Here is a 20,797-nt window from a genome sequence, read left to right on the forward strand (position 1 = left end):
TGTGTGTGTGTGTGTGTGTGTGTGTGTGTGTGTGTGTGTGTGTGTGTGTGTGTGTGTGTGTGTGTGTGTGTGTGTGTGTGCGTGTAAAAAGTGTTTTCCCAACTGTTGAGTGCACCATCTGCTTTGACGTGAGTGACATAAACGCTGCTTCCCTTCAGGGTTTTTTCAGACATTTGGGATAGATGCAAAACTCTCTTCTTGACAAGAGATTAAGTTCAATTTTGGGGCTGGGAATGCCTAAAGATTCCTGGGAGGAGTTTGAAAAATGCTTCTGAGGCGACACCAGACTTTAGATGAGTGGTAAGAAATAGATGGAAAGGTTTGAGTCTTCAGGAAAGATGAATGGGTTTGTGGTTGAGGTGTGGCACACACAAGAGAAGAATGTTACAAAATAACTTGTTGATATTTGAGTTTCTTGTGTGATTTGCTGAGATAAAGTAAATAGCAGGAATAGAGCTTTGGACTAGACATTGATAGTTTATTTTTAATTCCTTTTATTGTAGTGTAATAGAATCAAGGAACATTTTTGTGACTGATCTGTCAATGGTTTGTCAAAGCGTTTCTCAAACTAACACTTAAGACATTTGTGATACTGCAGGAAGTATGCTATTTTGATTATAACTGTTTGATGATTCTGAAACCCCCCGAAACCAAAACAAACAAAAAAGATACAAAATTCTATAAGTCCTATTTTGTTTTCAGGGTCCTATACAGTTTTTCAATAATTTGACATCGGTGTCAGAGGTCCAACAACAATGTATTCAAAGTGTATTTCCCCAAATCAGCCTTGGTCCTGAATTTCAGCCAGTCTGAAAGTCCCTCAAATGAGCTCTACTGGGAACAGGAGGTTTCTGTCTATCCACACCACCAAGAATCTTCTCAGATGACTTGGCTTTCCGGTACCATGCGCTATGGATCGAAGACATGCTGTTTCTCAGCCAAACCAGTTTGAAGCAGAATCTGAGCCAGAAGGAGAAGCTCCTGAAGATGTTCAGACTCTGCAGCTGCAGCAGGACATCTCAGAGTGGTTAGTGAGAAATATTGTGTGTCTGAATATGTTAGTTTGGTCATATGTGTTGTTATAGTTACTACCAAGAAGCTAATGCTAGCTCCTGCTAACTGTTTTTCATATTATACTGAATTTATTCAACTTATCAGTAATCCTTGCAAGTTTTTGTCTTCCTGTTTGAGGGTCAAAGTGAGTGTCCACTATCAGAGGGAGGGGTTATTTCCCCACATGACATAATGAAGGGAAAATCTCCTGTATTCACTAAAAAGTAGAGCAAGCAGTGAGGCATGTGCCAGACTTTTTTTTTACTTCTGGGGGCTCATACACAAGCTTTGGAGACGCACATCACTGTGAGAAAACCAGTAGAAAGTGAATTTTGCATAATATGGGACCTTTAGTATTCCTTGCAGTTGTTTAATATGACCGTGGGTCCTGCATCCCTGCAGGGGTTTAAACAAAACCTTTCTAAATACTTTGTCAGTTTAATGAAATTGCAATGATAGAGCTGAGCTCAAATGATCACATCTCTCAAAATATGTATTTCTTCATTTTTCCTTTTTTGCCAGGAAGTTGTATACGGTGACGATTCTAGATGGGCCCCTCTGACAAGTGTTGACAATATCTATAAATAATTTGAAATCCACAAAAAGATCAGAAACTGAAAGCTTGTCACCCCTAGTAGCCTGAGGCTGTAGGCAGTGCTTTCTACTCAATGCATCATTAACACAGTGAAAAAAATCCACTATTGCTAAATCATTCTATACATTGTTCATTGATTATTTTGTAAATTGTTAAACTTTCAGCAATGGATTTTTTATCACTCATTCCACAGGCTCTTCTGAATAATGACCAAAGTAACATTTAGAGTTTCAACTTTTTTTATTCATCTTTTCTTTTTTTTTTTTTTTTAGTTCTTTTTACTTTTTTGCTTTACGAAACAAATGTTTGCAGATGTCCTATGAATAAACAACAGCACCCTTTCTCCTTAAAACAGGGCTAAACCCGCCCTGTAGAATCAAGAACAGAGACTCTTTCTGTCCGATTGCAACCTCTCCAGAGTCCCAAAGTGACTCAATTCCTGTATTTGACATTCATTTAAGTGCATTTATGGACAACATTACCATTTCAATTAATGTGCAATAGCTGTGTTTATGGTCAATGAGAAAAGATATTTACATTGCAGCTATGACTCACATTACTGTCCTTTTTCATCACTTGAGCGAGCGTCTGAGCTGGAAAGGAAGACGATCACAACACAAAGAGTCTCTGTTCAAGCACAGCCTTCGTAAACAACCTTCACCTTCACCTCCATCGTCATCATCATCATCATTATCATCATCATCATCATCAGGATTAACTAGACTCTTTTGTCATACCTGTTTTCCGCCAGTAAGACAAAAAGGTTAATAGATAGAATGGTTTAAAATAAAGTTTAGTGATTGTGCTTTTAAAACCAAAGTAAAACAAATAACAAACATTGATGACAACACGAAACATAACAGTGCATTACAAAAAAACAAAACCAAAAAAGAAAAATCCCAAAGTGGCACTTTCTTGGGGCAGCGAAATAATATAGCAATTTACAACATGGATGGAAATGATAAAATAATTATATTTACTGGCATAATAAAATTAGAATTCGCAAAAAAAAACAAACAAGGAAGACAATTTTGAGGTACCACGATGGGTAAAAACAAGAAGACATCATGTATACACGTATATTTACAGACAGTCCACCCTTCTCTGCTCGCAGCTCTGTCATTACAGTAACATCTCACTGTAGCGGCTCTCTTGTCAAGGCAAGCCGAGTTACATCAACGTCTGGAGTGAGGCTCCACTACATATTGCATTGGAATCAAACATAAATATACCACTGCGTGTTCTGTTTTGAATGCACCATTCTTTAATCTTCAGACACCCTTTCCTTTGTTTTTTAAACGGACATAGAAAATGATAAGTTAGAAAAAAAGAAAAAAATTGGCCTGTTTTCCAGATGTAAAGAAACTCAATTGACAGAGAGTATGGTGGCAGCCAACATGATGGTGAAATACTGAGATATTTAAAATTGTAAGAGAAACAATGGGGCTCCACTCTTGGAAAAAAGAGAACAGTTCCGCCTTTTTCTTCTTTTTTTCCTTCAGCTTTCTACCATCTGGATGAAAAAATAAAGAGGAATTGTTGGTTAGTATCCACCTCAACCTTTCATTTCCTGTAACGGTGTAAAAAAATAAACCAGTTTTAACACACGGTGGACAACAAGAAACTACAGTGCAATAACCAGTAGATTGATTTTCTCAGATGCATTGTGTCACATGGACAATTAAATGTCAGGGTCACTTTCTTTTTTAGCTTTCGACATGTTTTTCTCTGTCATTTTGTTGTTCTTTGCTTGTGTTTCTGCTGCGTGCTTTATACGATTTGACCCTAGTCGTGCAGCAAATGAGCAGGGCAACAGGCACGTTTCCAGATCCCCAGATAGATTTTATTGTCTTATTTCATGTCACGAGTGGCTCTCAACAGAGAAGCGCCCCCATAGTTAGCCATTATTTCATCATAATAGCCGGTATGGACAAAGGATATTGACTGATGACACATTGCATTTGATTCTTACTGCTTTATGACAAAAAGATTGTAAGAGTGTCCAATCAGATGGCAGTTTTTCTAGTTGAAGGTAATATTGCAAAAGTGAGGGATTAATATGTTGAGGGTACACTGATGTGATTATAATTTGAAGAGCATAAATTAACGAAGGAAGTATCCTGCGGCATCGAAGTAAATCACCCGTGTTCCCACTCACCCACTATATATATATATATATATATATATATATATATATATATATATATATATATATTTATTTTCTTTTCTATCATATAAATTCTCTTTGGAGCTTTGTTACAAGGATTTCCTCCAGGGATTAATAAAGTATTTGTTATTCTGATTCTGATATGAAGGTGTACGCCAACTTTTTTTTTTTCTGTATGTGGAAACTCTAAATATTATTTTCATCATTAGTTCGTTAACAACTTAAATGATTGGAAAGTTGTCGATTTTTAAAAAAAAACTAAACACACAAATGGTAGGAAATGTTACCTGACTGAATGTCTATGTTTGTTGTTCAACTGAAATATTGTCACTTTTCCAAAGTTTGACTACTAGAAAGCATTTAGAAGACCGTTGTAAGTCTGTAATACTTAAAAGAGTAACAACTGTGTGTTTTAAGCAACCATATAGGAATGTTTTGTTTTTAATAAAGTTCGACAGGTTGGTTGTTTGGTTAAAATCTGCTCCAGACAGGCAAGTGCATTCAACATCGGTGTATACCTCCAGCTCTTCATCTCCAGGTGGGAAGACTCCAGGTGTGTTCAGGCCCATGTCTGCAGGAATCCTGCGACCTCCCTCCCCTCTCCGCCGCCCCCCCGAGCCCCTGGAGGACATGGAGCTGGAGGAGCTGGGGTCTCGGGGGCTGTTGACTGTGGGGAACTGCGGTCGGCTGTATGGCAGAATGTCTTCTGAAAGTGGGATGAGAAATGTAGTGTCAGATGAGCTGAGAGTAAACTGCTGCTGATTCCCGCACGATGTTGTCGTACCTGTGTGCTGGCGCGCCTTGTTAGCCATGCTACTCTCGTGTTTACTCCCTTTCCCTCCGTGAGCAGTCTTTTGTTTGTCCTGAGCATCTTTGCGTTCGGACGAGCTGGTTCTGGGGTCCGAGCCCTCCCGGGGTCGATATCCACCCCCCCTCTTGTCTCGCCCCTCTCCTGCTTTGGGGGACACGACTCCCCTGCCCTCGAGGGCGGCCTTTGAGGGGTGTGTGGGTGACTTCAGCACTGCTGGAGGTGGAATGGGTGGAGGTGGGAGATCTGCAGAATAAACACAGGAAACACAAGCGTATCAGCTGCAAACATGAAAAACAGTGCTGAGGAAGAAGAATCTGTGTACTCCTGAAACTTGAGTGTGTATCATCTGTCAGTCAGTTGTCTCACACCTGCAAGGTGATGCACAAACACAGCTGTGGTATGTGTACATACACCAGAAGCTGTGCACACAGCCACGCCGAACAGAAACTCCTCCGAGCAGACAGTAAACAGAACAGATGACAGCCGAGAGGCCGAATCGGGCCAGAGAGTTATGAGATTGGAGCGGGAGGCTGCAGAGGAGGACGAGGGGAGTGTGACGGTCAGCAGCTGGCTCTCTGGCCTGCTCCACTTCTCCTGTCGCTGAATCAATGCTGCTTGTCCTTGAGCCATTATTCACATGGGGCCAGTCAGCGGGCCGCCTGGCCGCTCACACATCACGCCACCATCTAAACAAAACGGCGGGCAAAAGCCTTGTCTGCTTCAATCAATGGCTTTTCATCTTCTAATCAGCTCCCAACCTGAAGGATGGTTCTGTCGTCGGCCAGACCCCGTAATCCACGCAGGATTAGAAAGTTAATAAACATAGAGCGTGCCAGCTCTTACATATTGCTTCATGCCCATATTGTCAAGACTGGACTGGACTGGGTGCAGAATCAAAGCTTTTTCTTTATTTTTGACACAAAAACTAAGAGGTAAAGTGACGTCTTGTTGGGAAAACAGGGCTGCTTCGATACACATTCCTCATTGACATCCATCCAATCCCCCCTGCATCCAAAGGGAGGGGAGCCGATATCATATAGCAGAAAGGCTCGTGCGGTTTTTTAATATCTGTTTTTCTCCTGAGTTCTGGCCCAGTCACAGTCCGATCAATGCCACAGTCTGTGAGCTATAGCTCACTGCAAGGGAGGAGCGAAGCACTGTTAGATTTATGAGGAAGCAACAGTGAGAACAGAACTCGGGTATGAGAAGTGTCTCTGAGCATGCCAAGGAGGGTGAAGCTGAGCGGCCGGCAGTTAATTAGACAGACAAGGTTGAGACAGATTGGAAAGGACAGGAAAGGGTTAAAGTCAGAGAGGAGGGAGACAAAGGCATTAAAGTCGAACACAATATGAATCATGGGGGGGTTAAGTTGGGTGTTCCCACATCCACTGTGCAAACACGGGTGAAATGATTAGGTCAAAGAGGGGTAAGCAGCGAGGCTGTTGGAGAGTCGCCTCCCTTGCTGCTTCACTTGTTCGTCCCTTCTTTCTTTTTACTGCCGCCTTGACTGATAGTATTCATGTGGATTTATAGTGATGCTTCCTGGACTGCAGCTTCAGTCTGGGGTAATTGGAAAGGAATATAGGCATAAAAGGGATGATAGAAATACATAACAATGATCATTATTGCATCTTGTGTGCGTCTATAAAAAAACACTCTGTGTTGCTTTTCTTTGTTCTAAATTTTATTAAATGACATTTGCTCACCTATCACCTCAACAGCACTGCTCCAGACCACAGATGAGGTATATGGAACGCATGGGTGGGGGGGCAGGGGAGGCAATAACCTCCAAATGAAAAACAATCCATTCAGATCAAATGCAATCAGCAGGAGAACTGATAGACAGACAGAACTGCAGAGCTGTCAGTCCACCCCCTCCCTGCTCAAACAAAGACGGAGGAGAGGAGAGTGGAGTGGGATGGAGAGATCACTCCAACGGGAGGGGCAGTGGATGGGGAAGAAGCCAGGATATAAGGATGATGGCAGGAGGCGGAGGCTTGGGGGGTGAGGTGGAGGTGGAGGGGGGGTTGGATTTTCTGTAGTGATATAGCTGGTCTGGCTCCCAGTGAGCTGGATATTAAATCTCCCTGTCAAGTGCTTCCAACACTCAAGGACACCTGACACTAAGAGGAGAGCCAGCTCCGGGATAGCACATACTGTACACACACACACACACACACACACACACACACACACACACACACACACACACACACACACACACACACACACACACACACACACACACACACACACACACAGATAAATTAAAGAGCAAAAAGATCTCTCCCTGAGATCAAAGCAGAGGGAATGGGGAAAGAGGGGCTTTCCGCTGGTAGTAAAAAAAGTCAATCGCTCTTTAATTTAACAAGGTTAAAGCTTTTCTTTCGGTGTACAGCTGTTCCACTGTTTAGTCCCTGTTTGGTTTGTGTTTGGGTCCTGCTGAGTGGAAGGTGGCTCTTCAGTATGAGCCACAGCACCTGGATCAATTTCATTAGTGGCTTGAGTGGAGAGACATCCCAGTGTCAGCTTCGCCAAGCAGGGCAGAGCTCTCCCGAGACGCCCCCTGCCCCCCCCCCCGCCTCTCAATTTCTTCCCACCATGGCCCTGGCCTGCAGCCCACCACTTGCCCGATCTGTTCAGCACGGCCACAGATTAGGAGTGATGCCATGGAGGCATGTGCATTAACACACGAGAGACGATTACAACTATGGCTCAGGGCACACTCACACTCCGTTATTCACACAGTCACTGGAAATTCTACTTTTCCCTTCCATGTCTTTACAGGGAAAGAGGGAGAGCCAACAATGCAAACTGGCCATCTGTGTGTTTTCTGTGATTCAGCTAACCTGGTGCTGCTGCCGCTCATCTCATCTTTCACAAAGTGGCCGTTACAGGCACCACACTTTTAAAGTTTTGGGGGAAAAAGATATTTGAAGCAATAGAAGTGATAGTGGCTTTGTGATCTGGCTTCTCTCCTCAGTACAACAGATAAACCTTCTGAGCAACTGGACCGGACAGCTAATTAAAAACAAAGTTTAAACTGCTGCTTTCACTTTTTGAAGCTTGTTAGTGGGCAAATTGACTGAGTTGAAATTACATACAAATTAAATTGTATAAAGAGTGTTTCATACAGCCCAGCTTGGTTTTGATTTTGTTCCATTTCCTGTTGCTGTTATTCGAGCCAAGCGTTGGGTGTTTTTGATAATCTACCAGAGGATACCGCAGTAACATGTTTCTAGACTTCACATTTACGCCGTCGTGTGTGTACCTTCATTGAAGGGCTCACGCCGCTGGTTTGCAGGATGTCCTGCAGGATGCTGTTTCTGCTTTTTCGGGGGCCTCCTGTGTACAGCTGCCATACTCATATTACTGTCTGTAGAAACCGGGCTGCCAGGACGGTGGCCCGATGGGTTTATTTGGTATTTTCGTGCTGAGAAGGGGAAAAAAAGTATTTTGTTGCTTAATTAAGAAAAAAAGAAGAGATCGTTAGTTCCGTTGTTGATGCAGTGACATTTACCTGAAGCTCCGCCCATGTCCTGGCCCTGTGAACCAGGGTACTTTGCCACTCTGAGGCCTGAATACTCTGCAGCTGCAGCTACCGCTTGAGCAAAGTCGGCATCTGTGAAGAAGGATCCATCTGATGAGCTGACTGCACTGGACCTCCCTGAAGAGACATTATCCTCTTCAGAGGCCGACCCCCAGCCATTGATCATGGAGCCGGTCACCGAGCTCTCCAAGTCGCCCATGCTGGATGCGGGTGTCTGTTCAAGCCCTCGGAGCAGCAACCGCCGCGGATGCATCTGGGGATGGTGGGGGTGTGTGTGGGGGTGGGTGTGATGGTAGTGCATCTTGGCCACCTCTGCATCTGTCTCATCACCATCCTCCTCCTCTTCCTCTAATATATCCTCCTCCTCCATGCCGTCAGTGTCCAAGGCCAACGGGCTGCTGATGTAGCCGTATGTGTGTGAGGGGGAGAGGGGCCTCGGAGGGGGAGGGGGGCTCACCGCATGGCGTCTGCAAATAAGAGAAATACCACAAGTCCATTAGGAAAATGAAGACTGTTTTGAATAACTTAGGAATAAACAGTTAAACTGAAAAGCCAGTCATCATGAAGTAATTTTAAGTTCTAGCAAATAGTGTACATATCACACCAATGATTTTCACTCCAGAAGGCCAAACGATTTAACGACGTTTTCCAAAAAAGCGAAAAGCTGACTATGAGGTGGATTTGGTTTTACACAGTTAATGAAACCAGATGTTAACTTATTAAGATGAACCCATTTGCATTTATTCTTTCTATGATGCTTTGGACATTTACTGTTTCATCCTTCACAGCTTGATGCAGCAAAATGTTATCTTTTTTCTTTTTACACATATTTCTGCAAGTTAGAATAAATATACTGGGTCATGGATTTTTTTAAATGATAACTTCATTTATCTGGCTTTATAATCAAAATATCATATATGAGGCGTCACAGGTTGTACCAGATTAAAAACCTCAGTACAGTTAAATGAATGGACTGGGATGTTACTGGTTGCCTTATAGGTACATCTTGGTGTAATCATGCCTCTGTTCTGCTTTTTGGAGGCTATAATTCTCAGATTGAAATGCTTGAACAGTCACTGCACCTATTCTATTTAGGATTTATGACATATATAACTATATTACAAGCAATTTGTTGTTTTATTTAAAGAAAAGCACATAGCTCATGAAAAAAAATGTAATTTGTCTAAATACTAGATTTTAAAGTTCATATATATTAATTGTTTTACCAGTGGTCATAATTGTTAGTCAAGATTTTTTGAAATGGCAGAACCTTTTTAGTTTTAGAGTGTATGATTGACTTTATGAGCTGCTCCTCTATGTATTTAAAATGTGACATTCAATACATTTGCTGTCTTCTATCTGCACCAGTTGTTTGTTTGCTGCTCATTTTGATGCCACCTCACCTAACATCTTGACTTTAAGCTGTGACTGACAGTCTGTCCTCGCAGGTCATCAATCCTCAAAATCAGCATATGGTGGACAAAAGAGGACTGGGGTAATACATTTAGGGACATCTATAAGATTAAACTCCAAACATGTTCTGAATGTAATGTTTTAAGTGGGATCCTTGAAAAAATATTGATTGGAAACCCAAACTGGTATGTTCTGATAATAAACTGCACTGATATGTCCTTATTTATTAGGCTGCTACTTTAGGTAAGAGAGATAAAAGTTTTTACTATACAATTCCCACAACACTCGATTCATTTTTTTCAAGCAACTTTAAAATCACTTCTCTTTATGGATTTGGCTGAATTTTAACAGAACGAGACAACTTGGGAGGTACGATATCTATCAGAAATGAGTGATGGTAGTAGAGTAAACACCGCTATACAATAGATATCCATCGGGAATTGGACAACAAGCGTGCGTACCTGCGTTCATGGCTGTCGGCGGCATCTTGAAGCATGGGCTGCATCTCCTCCTGGGGCGAGGGGGTGAGCGTGGCTGTGGACTGGTGACTGTATGATACCGCGGCGGGTGAAGAAGCGGCTCCCCGGACGGGAGGAGTGGGCCCTCGCTCCATCTCCTCCTCCTCCAGCTCATCAGGCTGCAGGTACATGTGAGCAGGGGGCATGGGGCACTGCATGTCTGGATCACAGCTGCCAACACAGACAAACCCGGCTCGTTACCTTCATATCACTCACTGAAAAACACCAATATACACCGCAGTCAGAAAAACATGTGCTAAATATTCATACCATCCCTCTATCAAGGTTTGACATGAACCCGGCACTAATAGACAGGAAACCCTGGGGGCAGATGCTTGGAAGGAATGCGAGAAACAAAGACGGCAGCGGGAAGCAACTGGTATTTAAATACAGAGTGAGCATGCCTGTCAGGTAGTCTGTCTGTGCAGACGTGTCCCACCTTTCTTCCATCGACAAAGAGTACTCCTCTGTGGTCCGACTAGGGGGGGGGTTTGCTGGAGGAGGGGGCAGGAGGTCAGCCCAGTTCATTGTGCTTTGTTTGGGTAGTTTGGGGGTGCGCATTCCCTTCTTCTGACCCTGACTCCCTGTTCAGAAAGGAATGAGAACAACAATAAGATTAGTAACAAGACTCCTACAGATTCAGGTGTTGTGTCTCTGAAAAACACATCAATTATTAATGTTAAAAAGTATCTCAAGGTAGCCACAAGGAAGGAATTGACAGCACATAAAATGAACATTAACAAGGCTCATTGACGAGGAAAAAAAAACATTTCACATGCGAGTGTGCAAAGGCTAATGCAACCTTCCACTTTGTGAGAGCGTGCACACACCACCGAGTTATTAAATGATGAGAAATAATATAAAAGACAGCTATTCCCCTACAGGAGTATCACTCGGTATCAAGAGAGAAGGTGGGAAGGAAACAGCACAAAAGAGTCCAATTAATAGCAAACTATTAAAATTGTGAAGCAATGAGCTGTGATGTGCGGTGAGCACTAAAGGCTTCCCCTTAATGGCTTGAACTTCAAACGCAATATCAGAATGGATACATGGCATTAAGGTGGCAGTGTAGCATGCCGTCTGCAATGCGTTATCATTTGTCCTTGTCCACAGACAGACATTGAGGCCCTGATGAAATTAAGCTCCTCCAATACTGGTTTTAAAATAAAGCCAATTAATGAGAGCAATGCAAAACAAGCAAGGACAAACAATACAATACAAAAAAAACCCCAAAACAACTACAATTTGAAGCAGGAAACCAAAACAAAATAATACAGAAATAAAGCATCTTTTTATTGAATCTGACTTAAACATCCTTGGATGTTAGTGCACCCAGGAAAGAAAAAATACATGTAGATGCTTCACAAGGTGCTTGAGCATTCATTTGGATATATTATTTCCACTTCCTCTTCTGTTTTTATTCAGCAATCTTTGTTCTCACAGAGGTTCTTCTTTATCACAAGGAATTTAACCAAATTACCATTTAAAGCATACTTTATTGGTGTCTCGCAGTGATTTATTGCTTTTCAGGAAAGCTTGGGTTTATAAAGGAGCTGGAGGGAGTGTCTGATTATATGGTTCACAACAATAATAAGCAGGAGAAATTCTGCCAGTTGAAGAGGGCACAATACCACAAATCAAATAACTGACAAACTTTTAAAAAAGTGTCTTGGTTGACATTTATGGCCTCTTCCTGCCTGTCCTGGAGGTGAATTTATGAATGACGCTGTGTTGATGCCATGACTCGCCCCACTTTGTTGCATGAATGCTAGAAGAGATGTGTGTTTTTGTCTATGTTTGCTAGAAATTTGAACTTAAATGATTCATGCTGAGGACTATAAACTAACATACAGCCATAGTGGTTATCACTCTCGAATCACAGCGAGAAAATCCCCAGTTTGAGTCGGTGTGAGCAGGCTTTTCTTTCTGCGTTACAATTGTAGTTGTTAACCTCTGTGTCCATATATTTTTCTCTGATTGCTCTTTGTTTCCTCCTACAGCCTTAAAACATGAATTTGGAAATGGATGGATTATTGTGGATCAATCCTGAAAACTGACTTGTAAGAGTTTGTATTTTATTCCATGGAAAAAACTGATTGAAGATGCATAATAATGTTTTAAATAATCACCAAAGGCATTTAACAATGCAAAGTAGAGATCTTGCTTCCTCTATTGCACACTTTGATATGTCATGTGATTGTTGTGGAGCGAGCGGTGCAGTGTGAAGGAGGATCACTTGTATACAGTAAGGAAGGCTGGCCGAATAGTGATGGAGCCACTGTTTAGAAATCACTGATTTTTACATTAACTGTTGACCATATGTTCCAGCAAGTGGTCGAAACGTGGAAAAAAACAACTTATTGTAGATAACATCCTGTTTGCAGTTCAAGAGTTTATCAGGATGGAGCTATTGTTGGTTTGTGGATCTATCTGAATCTGCCATGTATAAAAAAGGAGTTACAAAGTGAACCAAATTACTCAATAATATTCAATAAGGTATGGACTTTGTGATTTGTGGTGTTATTCATGTTCAAGTCCAAACATATGATTAAACTAGAACGGGCACTTGGTAGAGAACAGTCCTTCATCAACACCACATTTCTTTACGGCACCAAGTTAGCATCACTAACATGATAGCCGTTTCCTCATATCGATGCTAACTAGGTATGTCAGGTAGCAACATCACAATGTGAAACACTGAGCGGGAAGCATCTCCATGACAACAGACGCTGATCTCCTCCATGAAGGAAAATGTTATTATTTATTACCTTTGCCAACGAAAGCTTGGCAACCAGATGGGTGACCAAGAGAAGACTATGTTTTTGATTGTTTTTATTTATTTATTTATAAGAGTGAGTGAGTGAGTGAGTGAGTGAGTGAGAGAGAGAGAGAGAGAGAGAGAGAGAGAGAGAGAGAGAGAGAGAGAGAGAGAGAGAGAGAGAGAGAGAGAGAGAGCGAGAGAGAGAGAGAGAGAGAGAGAGAGAGAGAGAGAGAGTGAGAGAGAGAGAGAGAGAGAGGTACCACGCTAACTGACCAAATGTTGGCTTCCCTGCTGTAGAATGATTTGTAAATGTGTGTCCTTCATGCCGTCTTACCAGAGGTACTGCTGCTACCTCGGTCAGAGCTGTTGTAGGAGCCCCCGGTGTGGCTGTCGTGGGTTTGGTTGTAGGGGATGGTGGCTGGCATCGGGCTGTCGCCTCCTCTATAGCGGTCTGATGGTGGTAAGAGTGAAGAGTGTGATTCGTGTGACCTCTTTCAGACATCTTGGACATTCAAAAAGTTCAAGCAAAGTATCCAGCAATACAATGAATGGTAGACATGTATCAGAGGCTTACGTTGGAAATGTAAAGTCATGTAGGCAGTGAAGCACATGACACACAGCATGCAGATGATTATTTTCAGGTGAGTATGTCGACACATGCAAACTCTGCAGAGGAATCACAACTATCACACCAGATGTGGCTCCTTACTGCAGGCAGCCGAGGTGATGATAGCTTCACTCAAAGCATCTAAAGATCTTTGAGTTATCTTTGTCTCTCCTTGAGGAATCTGACACCGAGGATAAACCCTTACACCTGCCTTCATCAGAAAACGACATCGCAGATACCGTAAGATGACAGCAATTCAAGCCTGGCCCACATTCAGCAGCTGAGACTACAGATGATAGCATGGAGGGTGTTGAGGGGTTACATGGATGCCACATAGTAAGAAAGAAAGGAGCGATGATGCCTCTATTGACTGAAGAGGATGAAAACAAAGCCGAGGGAGGCACGAATGTTAAAGCTTTTCTAGAGGCATCCACAACCAGGCTGAGAGAGCCAGGAGAGGAGAGGACAGAGGGGGAAAATGAAGCGGAGGAAGATCACGGCTCAGAGTCGACCCCTCTCACCATGGCTGCTGGGTTTCCCACACACTCACCCTTGTTCAGCTTGTTTTGCTCCATGATGTTGTACTGGAGCTGGGAGCTCATTTCCTGCTTCTGCTGCTGGACCAAGGAGGGCTTCCAGCAGTGTTTCTCATTCACCTCCCCTCCACCCCCGAGCCCACCTCCACTCCCTCCGGTCCCTCTGTCTGAGTTCATATTGTTGCCCAGGATGGAGGACTGGATGAGCTGAGTGGTGGCATAAGGTGTGGGCTGGCCGCCCGGACCGACGAACCGGCCGTCCTTTAGGTTGGGGCTGTTGAAGGTCTTCATCTCATTGATCTTGTTGGACAGGTCTACATCTCCATAGACTCCTGACTCTGGCACCATGAGGTTGGTCTGCTTGTTATCCATCTGGTTGTTATAATTGGCGATACAGTCGGCTGGAGAACATGAGGAGGGTATTTAGTCAGTCTCTTCCACTGCTGATCAGCTTAGCAGCAGTGTGCCAGCTCAGTAAAAGATTACAAACAATAAGGCATCGTCTGATCTACTGCAGAACTCAAAGATTTTTATCTGAGAAAAGACATTTTCATGTCAAGCTTTTGGAAGTTTGCTGGCCACCAGAGACATTTCTATTTCAGTTTAAACCCCTTTCTTTTCCTTCTTTTTGCTTAATGATGATCTACTTTAGATAACACAGGTGATATTACATCTCTCTCAGTCACTTCTCACTCGATGACTCAGTGTGGGTGTCATGTGCGTTCTCTTCCATCTGACGGTGGAAGCGCCTTTGCTCATCGAGCGGGACAGACAGACATGTCTGTATCAAAGACCTGGAATGAGGCGTGCAGTAAAAGCACAGCTCCACTGACAGATCCAATTTTCCCTGGCTCATAAAATATTCAAATCCTCCAGCAGATCTGAGAGCCAGCCTTGCGGTAAATACCAAGGACGGCCTTAGGTGCACGGCGCTCGTGCCGCGCGCCTCACATTTCAGCTTGCGTGGAACAGCTCGACACTTCAAAGGTTGATGTGTGAAAGCGCCCCTATGGCTGAGATAAAGGGACATTAACTCCTATTTCTTTGCTCTGTCACCTAGTCAGTGATCCTCTTAATGTTCAGAGTTTAGGTTTGGCACACACACAAAGCATGCGTCTGGCAAGCTCCTTAGTGTCATACAGCAGGGCGTCATGCGAGGAGTGAGGGCTGCCTTCAGCTTGTTATTCCCTGTTAAACATCTTGCACCATGTTAAGGGAGAGCTAAACATGAGGACCTCAGAGGGACAATTCGCAGAAAGAAAAACTAAACTTGACAATAAAGTCTACAGAATGAATTATTAATCCTCATCGTAGAGGTTTGAAGTCAGGAGAAACTATTTAGCGACTGGATGGATATTAGGCTGAACAGCTGGACAGGAATTATGGGCTGCCCTTAAAGACGCAGTCCCAAAGTGCATAATTTAGAACATAAAGCATTTCATTTCAGTCCAAGTTTCCATGGTTAGGGATGTTGGCCTGGACTGGAAATTCATCACATTCAGTCCTATATTATCCAAGTTTTCAGGTCACTGTGTGTAAAGATAGCAGAGCGACAATAATGGCCACATTCGCTTCTATTTGTTGACAACTGCACTCATGCTGAATAAACATGAAAGCCACCTGCTGGCGCCTATTTTTCCTCTCTATATCTACCTCATTTAACTTTATCTTGTTCACACTCTGCTATCCTCGCCATACGTCTCAGTGTATGTTTTTAGCATATACTTATTCTTCATCACTCTGTTTCTCCCTCCTCCATCTGCTCTTCCAGGTGCACCCTTCTACCTCTATCATTCTCTCTTCCTCTGCTTCTGGCCATCGTCTGCAGTCTTGCCTTGACCTCTTCGCCCGCTGCACATTTCTTAAATAACTGAGCACTTAGGGGAAATTACATTACCGGCTATAACAACTGTATGGAAATCAGCAGAGCAATTCGATTAGCAACAGAGTCGAGCTATAAGCCCTGCTCACTCGGCTGCTTTTATTTCCTGCCTAAAACAGCTCTACTTTAACCTCAGATAAATCAAACACACAAGCACACAGTCTTTCTTAATCCTAATATTTCTCCAGGTTTTTCTTGTGGAGACCCACACAAGGCAGAGATACACAGTACAACTCTCTGGGGAGCTAACCCAGATATCAGATTTTACCTCCTTTTGCTCTGCAGATTCCCCTGGTGCCTACATTTCTTATCTCTACTGTTATTTAGTCAATCACTGCAACACTGTTTGAGGGAAGTGTTTATTTTGGTTGTTACCTGCATGCAGAAGGCATGACATGAGCTTACCTGGTCGGCTGTATGTTGCCAAGTTGCTGTCACTGTTGCCGTTGCCCGCAGTGCAGCAGTTGATGCTGCAGTCGTTGTGGTTGGAGCAGGAGTTGGGCCATGTGTCAGCTAGCCAGGGTTGAGTGGCAGATTCGCCAATGTTGAGCAAACCAGGCCTGTAAAAATAGGAACAAATGGTTTACAAATGTAAGAGACAAAGCCAACACCACAGTGACATTTATGTGAATGAACAGAAGCACCCACAGTAACATAATATTTGAAAGAGAAGATTATGGGGAGTTTATTTATCCAGCTGAGAATAGGAAAACTAGAAATCCGGCTTTAGTACTTTTTGCCTTTTGGCCACAGACAGACGCACACACAGGCAGCACATTAGGGGGGAAAAGCCCAGCTAAATAGATTGTGTGTGCTTGACTTGCCCACAGCCGATGACACTTTCTGTGAGCCCTCGTGAGCATTAGCGATCCGCCTGGATTAGACAGCCAGATAAAATTCACTCCCAATGTTGCGAAATGCACGTCTTGAACAGTCAGTGAACCACAAACACTCCCTGAGTAGATTCCATGGTGTCACAGGATATCTCTATCATGTTTTCAAGTTTTTTTTTGTAGCCGTGCAGAAGGAAAGAAGACGAACTCCAGCACCAGAGAGTGCAGTTTGATCCTTCACATCATTGTCTGACCATGCTCCCCTTTCTTCAACTTTAATCGCACAACAATACAAGATGGCTTGTTCACCAGGGTTGACTGTACAACGTGACCTCAGGCCAGATGCTGAGCGTAAAAAGATACGACAATAAACTGCCTCCTATTGCTCATGAAATGAATCGGTCTAGCACACAAAGAGTATACAGACTTACTCTAGCGGGGCCATATATTGTTTCAGCATTCAAAGCTCAACTGAATGACTCCAGACTGCATATTCCAACACTGAATTAGCATTGAATTACGTTTTCTCATTCCCTCTTAAATGACTCATTTCTCGGATTCATTTTGGGTAATGAACACATTTGTCTCCTGCAGCCAAATACAATCTCACAACAGCTCCTCAATCACCCCGGCAGTCGTATGTTGATATTGAAAAGGCATTGTCTTCGTGCAGTGCTGACACAGCCATGCAGCATATGGGGTTCAATCATACAACTGAATAATATAATGAACATGGATTTACTGTTGATAGCTTGAAGCTAACTATTCATTAGCACATGAACGGCACACAAACACACTTACAGAGCAGGATTAACTACACTCTGTCCTCTGAGTAAAACGATGGTAATGAATGAAGCTCTGCCTTCTCTTTTTTTGGGGGGGTTTGTGCTTTCCATTTACACCCACTGTATGAGTTCTGGCAAGCTGATGCATTGATTGCCGAGCTGATTTCTGCACACTTTCACACATAATACACCATTCCACAACATGAAGAGCTTTGCCTCTATGCATGCATGCATGCAGCTCCATGAATGTTTTACGGTGATGCTACGGCACAGCCTTGTGGTTGAATGTGGCTCTTCACCATGGGAGATGAGGATGAGCTCCTGGCAAAGTGCATGGGGCTTTGTTCCCCCTCAGTAATATTACATGCTTATTGCAACTCCTTATGCCTGTCTGCAGAGAGCTGCTTTAGAAAGGCACAGCACTCCCCCCAGTGTTTGTCTCATGGAATTACATGTGCCCAACCCTCCTCCATCCATTTAGAAGGATCAGAGTGAATTGCAATCACCATTCAATCTACTGAAATGTAATAATATCATTAGAAATAATGTCATTCAAATGTGTAAAAAAATGACAGAATGGCTTACCTTCCAGCACTGCTGACGCCTTCTCCACCTCGCTGATACGCCACTGAAAAGATATTAAAACCATCATGACGACATCCATGTTCTACTTTGTGGAAGTTCAACACAGAATTAGTCATGCGTTTATGTCACCTCAAAGCACACAACAGTGTGTGAGTTTCTGCTGTGAGGTTCTACTTTAATATACTGCTGCTACAGATTGAATTGAATGATTTTTGTCGTCTGCAATTTAATTAAAAGATTATCTGCAATTATATACGTATCATTAGAGTAGTGAATTATATCAGGATCAAACTGTGTAAAAACTAAAAGTGTCTCACTCTAATGATCACATTTATAGGAGATTAAAGAAAGTTGTTTAAACAAGTGCTGTATTTTATTGTATCAGTTCAAGTGTTGAAATGTGTGTGGCACAGTTTCAGCTGAGGAGCAGGAAGATGGTATAAGAGGCTTATGAAGAACAAAAATGCAGGGCTCTTTGGTTGTCTGGCTCGTCTTCAGTGTGTTTGAAGCCCTGCATGCTCAAAGTTGTCTCTTTCAAGGAGCTCTGAGCTGCCAGTGTGTGAACGCAAGATAAACTTCCAACTTTAATTACAATCTTTTCCCTGAGAAGTGTATCAGTGTATTGGGCCACACAGCCAAGGAATTATAAACCTGATTGCCCGCCTGACAGCAGTCAGATGCAGCACTGCTACTGTTTAGATACAGGATCGGCACATGGGATCACCAGTGCAACCACAAACAAACACCGTGCAGTATTGTCCCCCAAACAACACACTGGTAACACCAATGACACACCTCGGGAGAACAAAGGCTTTAAAATGGATGTGAATGTAGGAATGTCAATATGAGCTCAGAGAAACGGAAGAGCTCCTCTTCTGGTTTATGCTATGTCACTTGCAGTCACAGATCTAATTGGTGTGTTGAAGTGCAGGTGGTGTGTCATTCTCTTAAATCCCATGTGAGTCTGCCAGTAGCTCTTTGATCAAGTTACCACGAGTTTTAGCAGCTTCTTCGCTCCGTGACCTACTCTCTTTTGGAGCATCAAACTGGCCCTTTTTCTTATTTTGTATCAACTGTACCTCTCTGACTTCTTGACAGTCAATGACCCTCATAACTGTAACCGTTAAAACTGCAGCTGTTAGGACAATATAGTTAGTGTTTTGCAAAGGTCATCCTACAGAAAAGAGCCAAAAGAATAATCACTCGGAAAAAAAACAGGGATCCAACACACCTGTTTTTTATCCAGTCAAAATGTTATGCCATAGTTGATTATAGTATTTTGCAGATTATATATAAAGGTCATATCCATCAATGATCAAAATAGATCCTATAACTGTAAGGAATAGAAATCTTAAAAAAACCCAAATAAATTTAGGACGACAGCAAGGGAAAGTTGCATTGTATTTAAGCTTAGTCTTCTTTCTGCTCCTTTTCATTCATTGTTTGTTTTTCTTACAGTAAATGAAAAATAATAAACTAAACTAAAAATGTGTTTCAAAAAAATTATGCTGGAGTTCAATGACATCACATGGTGTCAAGCTTACCTGTTGGTGTGAAAGTGAAGGACGGCACTGTGAGGAGAAGAAAAAAAGTTAAAATAGTTTCAAAAAGGTTTGTCCCGCCCACAGCCATCCCGGGGGAAAGTGACTGTTTAACCAGCTGCTGGTCCAAATCCTGCCGCAGTCTGTCACGCTAAACTTCAGTCCGCACACCTTTTTTTTACTGTTTGAGTCTGTAATCATCGTTATGGTCTGTATAATCTGTCAATTGTTCTTTGGTGCCTCCCTGTTTGAAGATGAGAAGAACCCTCAAACACTTGATGTTTCCAGCAGACTATTTGAAATATGTGTCTGCCTTCAGCCTTAAACTGAATCGACAAGAGACATCGACAGAGACACAAACTGCTGCTGTCACATTTTCATTTCTTCAGTTATTTCATACAGTACCTGTGCCAGTCCATGTCCTCTGAATGCCGCAATTAGCTTATCATGTTGGAATCTGTCCTCCTGATCTTTAAACAAGTCTAAAGATATCAGCGGCTGGACAGCTTTTATCTGTGTGCTGAACGTCTTTGAAGAGGAGCTGAACACAAAACAGTCTGTTTGAAATGTGAACATGAGTGAAATACATAAATCAAGTTTCTGCTCTGAACACAGGACTGTCGCTGACAGGAACCAGTATCGTGGCTACGACTTTGTATTTATCTGCCATTAAGTCAGCGTTTGTTTTGCTTGCCTGTTTACATCATATTAGTTACAAGACTTTTGAAGTTATCTGCAATGTCACAAACACGTTTGTATTACTTTGATCAATACCACATCCCCCAGAGGTGCACAAAGGTACATTCATTATCAGAATTAGTTTTTGAGAAAAAAATAAAGATCTGAAATCCATTCAACTCAATGATAATATACAACAAAGCATGAAGATTTTGCCTTTGTCCCAATTCTGCCCATTAAGCCCTAAGAGCACGTTGATTACTGATGTGGTTCCAGTTCCCCTCTTTTCGAAACACTCTAATAATTTTTTTCTAAGAAAGATCGTGGACTCTTTTGACCTGAGCACACACGCAGGAGAAGGTGGGGAGTCACGCTACATACTGAAAAGGCTTTAAAACAAACATTAGGGTATCCATTCACAAAGCCAACCTTCATCACACCTCAACAACTGATCATTACTGTATTTATGAATGATGCATTTC

The 20,797-nt window shown here is 42.6% G+C and overlaps 1 protein-coding gene across 1 annotated transcript in view; it reads right to left on the bottom strand.

Annotated features, from left to right (window-relative positions):
- Window positions 1-1,939: 1,939 nt before the first annotated feature.
- Window positions 1,940-20,797, bottom strand: part of robo1 (roundabout, axon guidance receptor, homolog 1) — a gene marked incomplete at its 5' end in the record, with an annotated part of 222,044 nt that continues 203,186 nt past the window's right edge. The window contains 12 exons of the mRNA XM_080460331.1: window positions 1,940-3,161; window positions 4,334-4,521; window positions 4,600-4,869; window positions 7,898-8,059; window positions 8,147-8,643; window positions 10,051-10,278; window positions 10,547-10,691; window positions 13,203-13,319; window positions 14,026-14,412; window positions 16,299-16,453; window positions 18,097-18,139; window positions 19,641-19,667. Coding sequence (XP_080316457.1) covers window positions 3,147-3,161; window positions 4,334-4,521; window positions 4,600-4,869; window positions 7,898-8,059; window positions 8,147-8,643; window positions 10,051-10,278; window positions 10,547-10,691; window positions 13,203-13,319; window positions 14,026-14,412; window positions 16,299-16,453; window positions 18,097-18,139; window positions 19,641-19,667 — 2,234 coding nt within the window. The 3' untranslated portion in view covers window positions 1,940-3,146. The remainder of the gene's footprint in view (window positions 3,162-4,333; window positions 4,522-4,599; window positions 4,870-7,897; window positions 8,060-8,146; window positions 8,644-10,050; window positions 10,279-10,546; window positions 10,692-13,202; window positions 13,320-14,025; window positions 14,413-16,298; window positions 16,454-18,096; window positions 18,140-19,640; window positions 19,668-20,797) is intronic.

This window comes from Lipophrys pholis (assembly GCF_963383615.2).
Source record: "Lipophrys pholis genome assembly, chromosome: 3".
NCBI lineage: Eukaryota > Metazoa > Chordata > Actinopteri > Blenniiformes > Blenniidae > Lipophrys > Lipophrys pholis.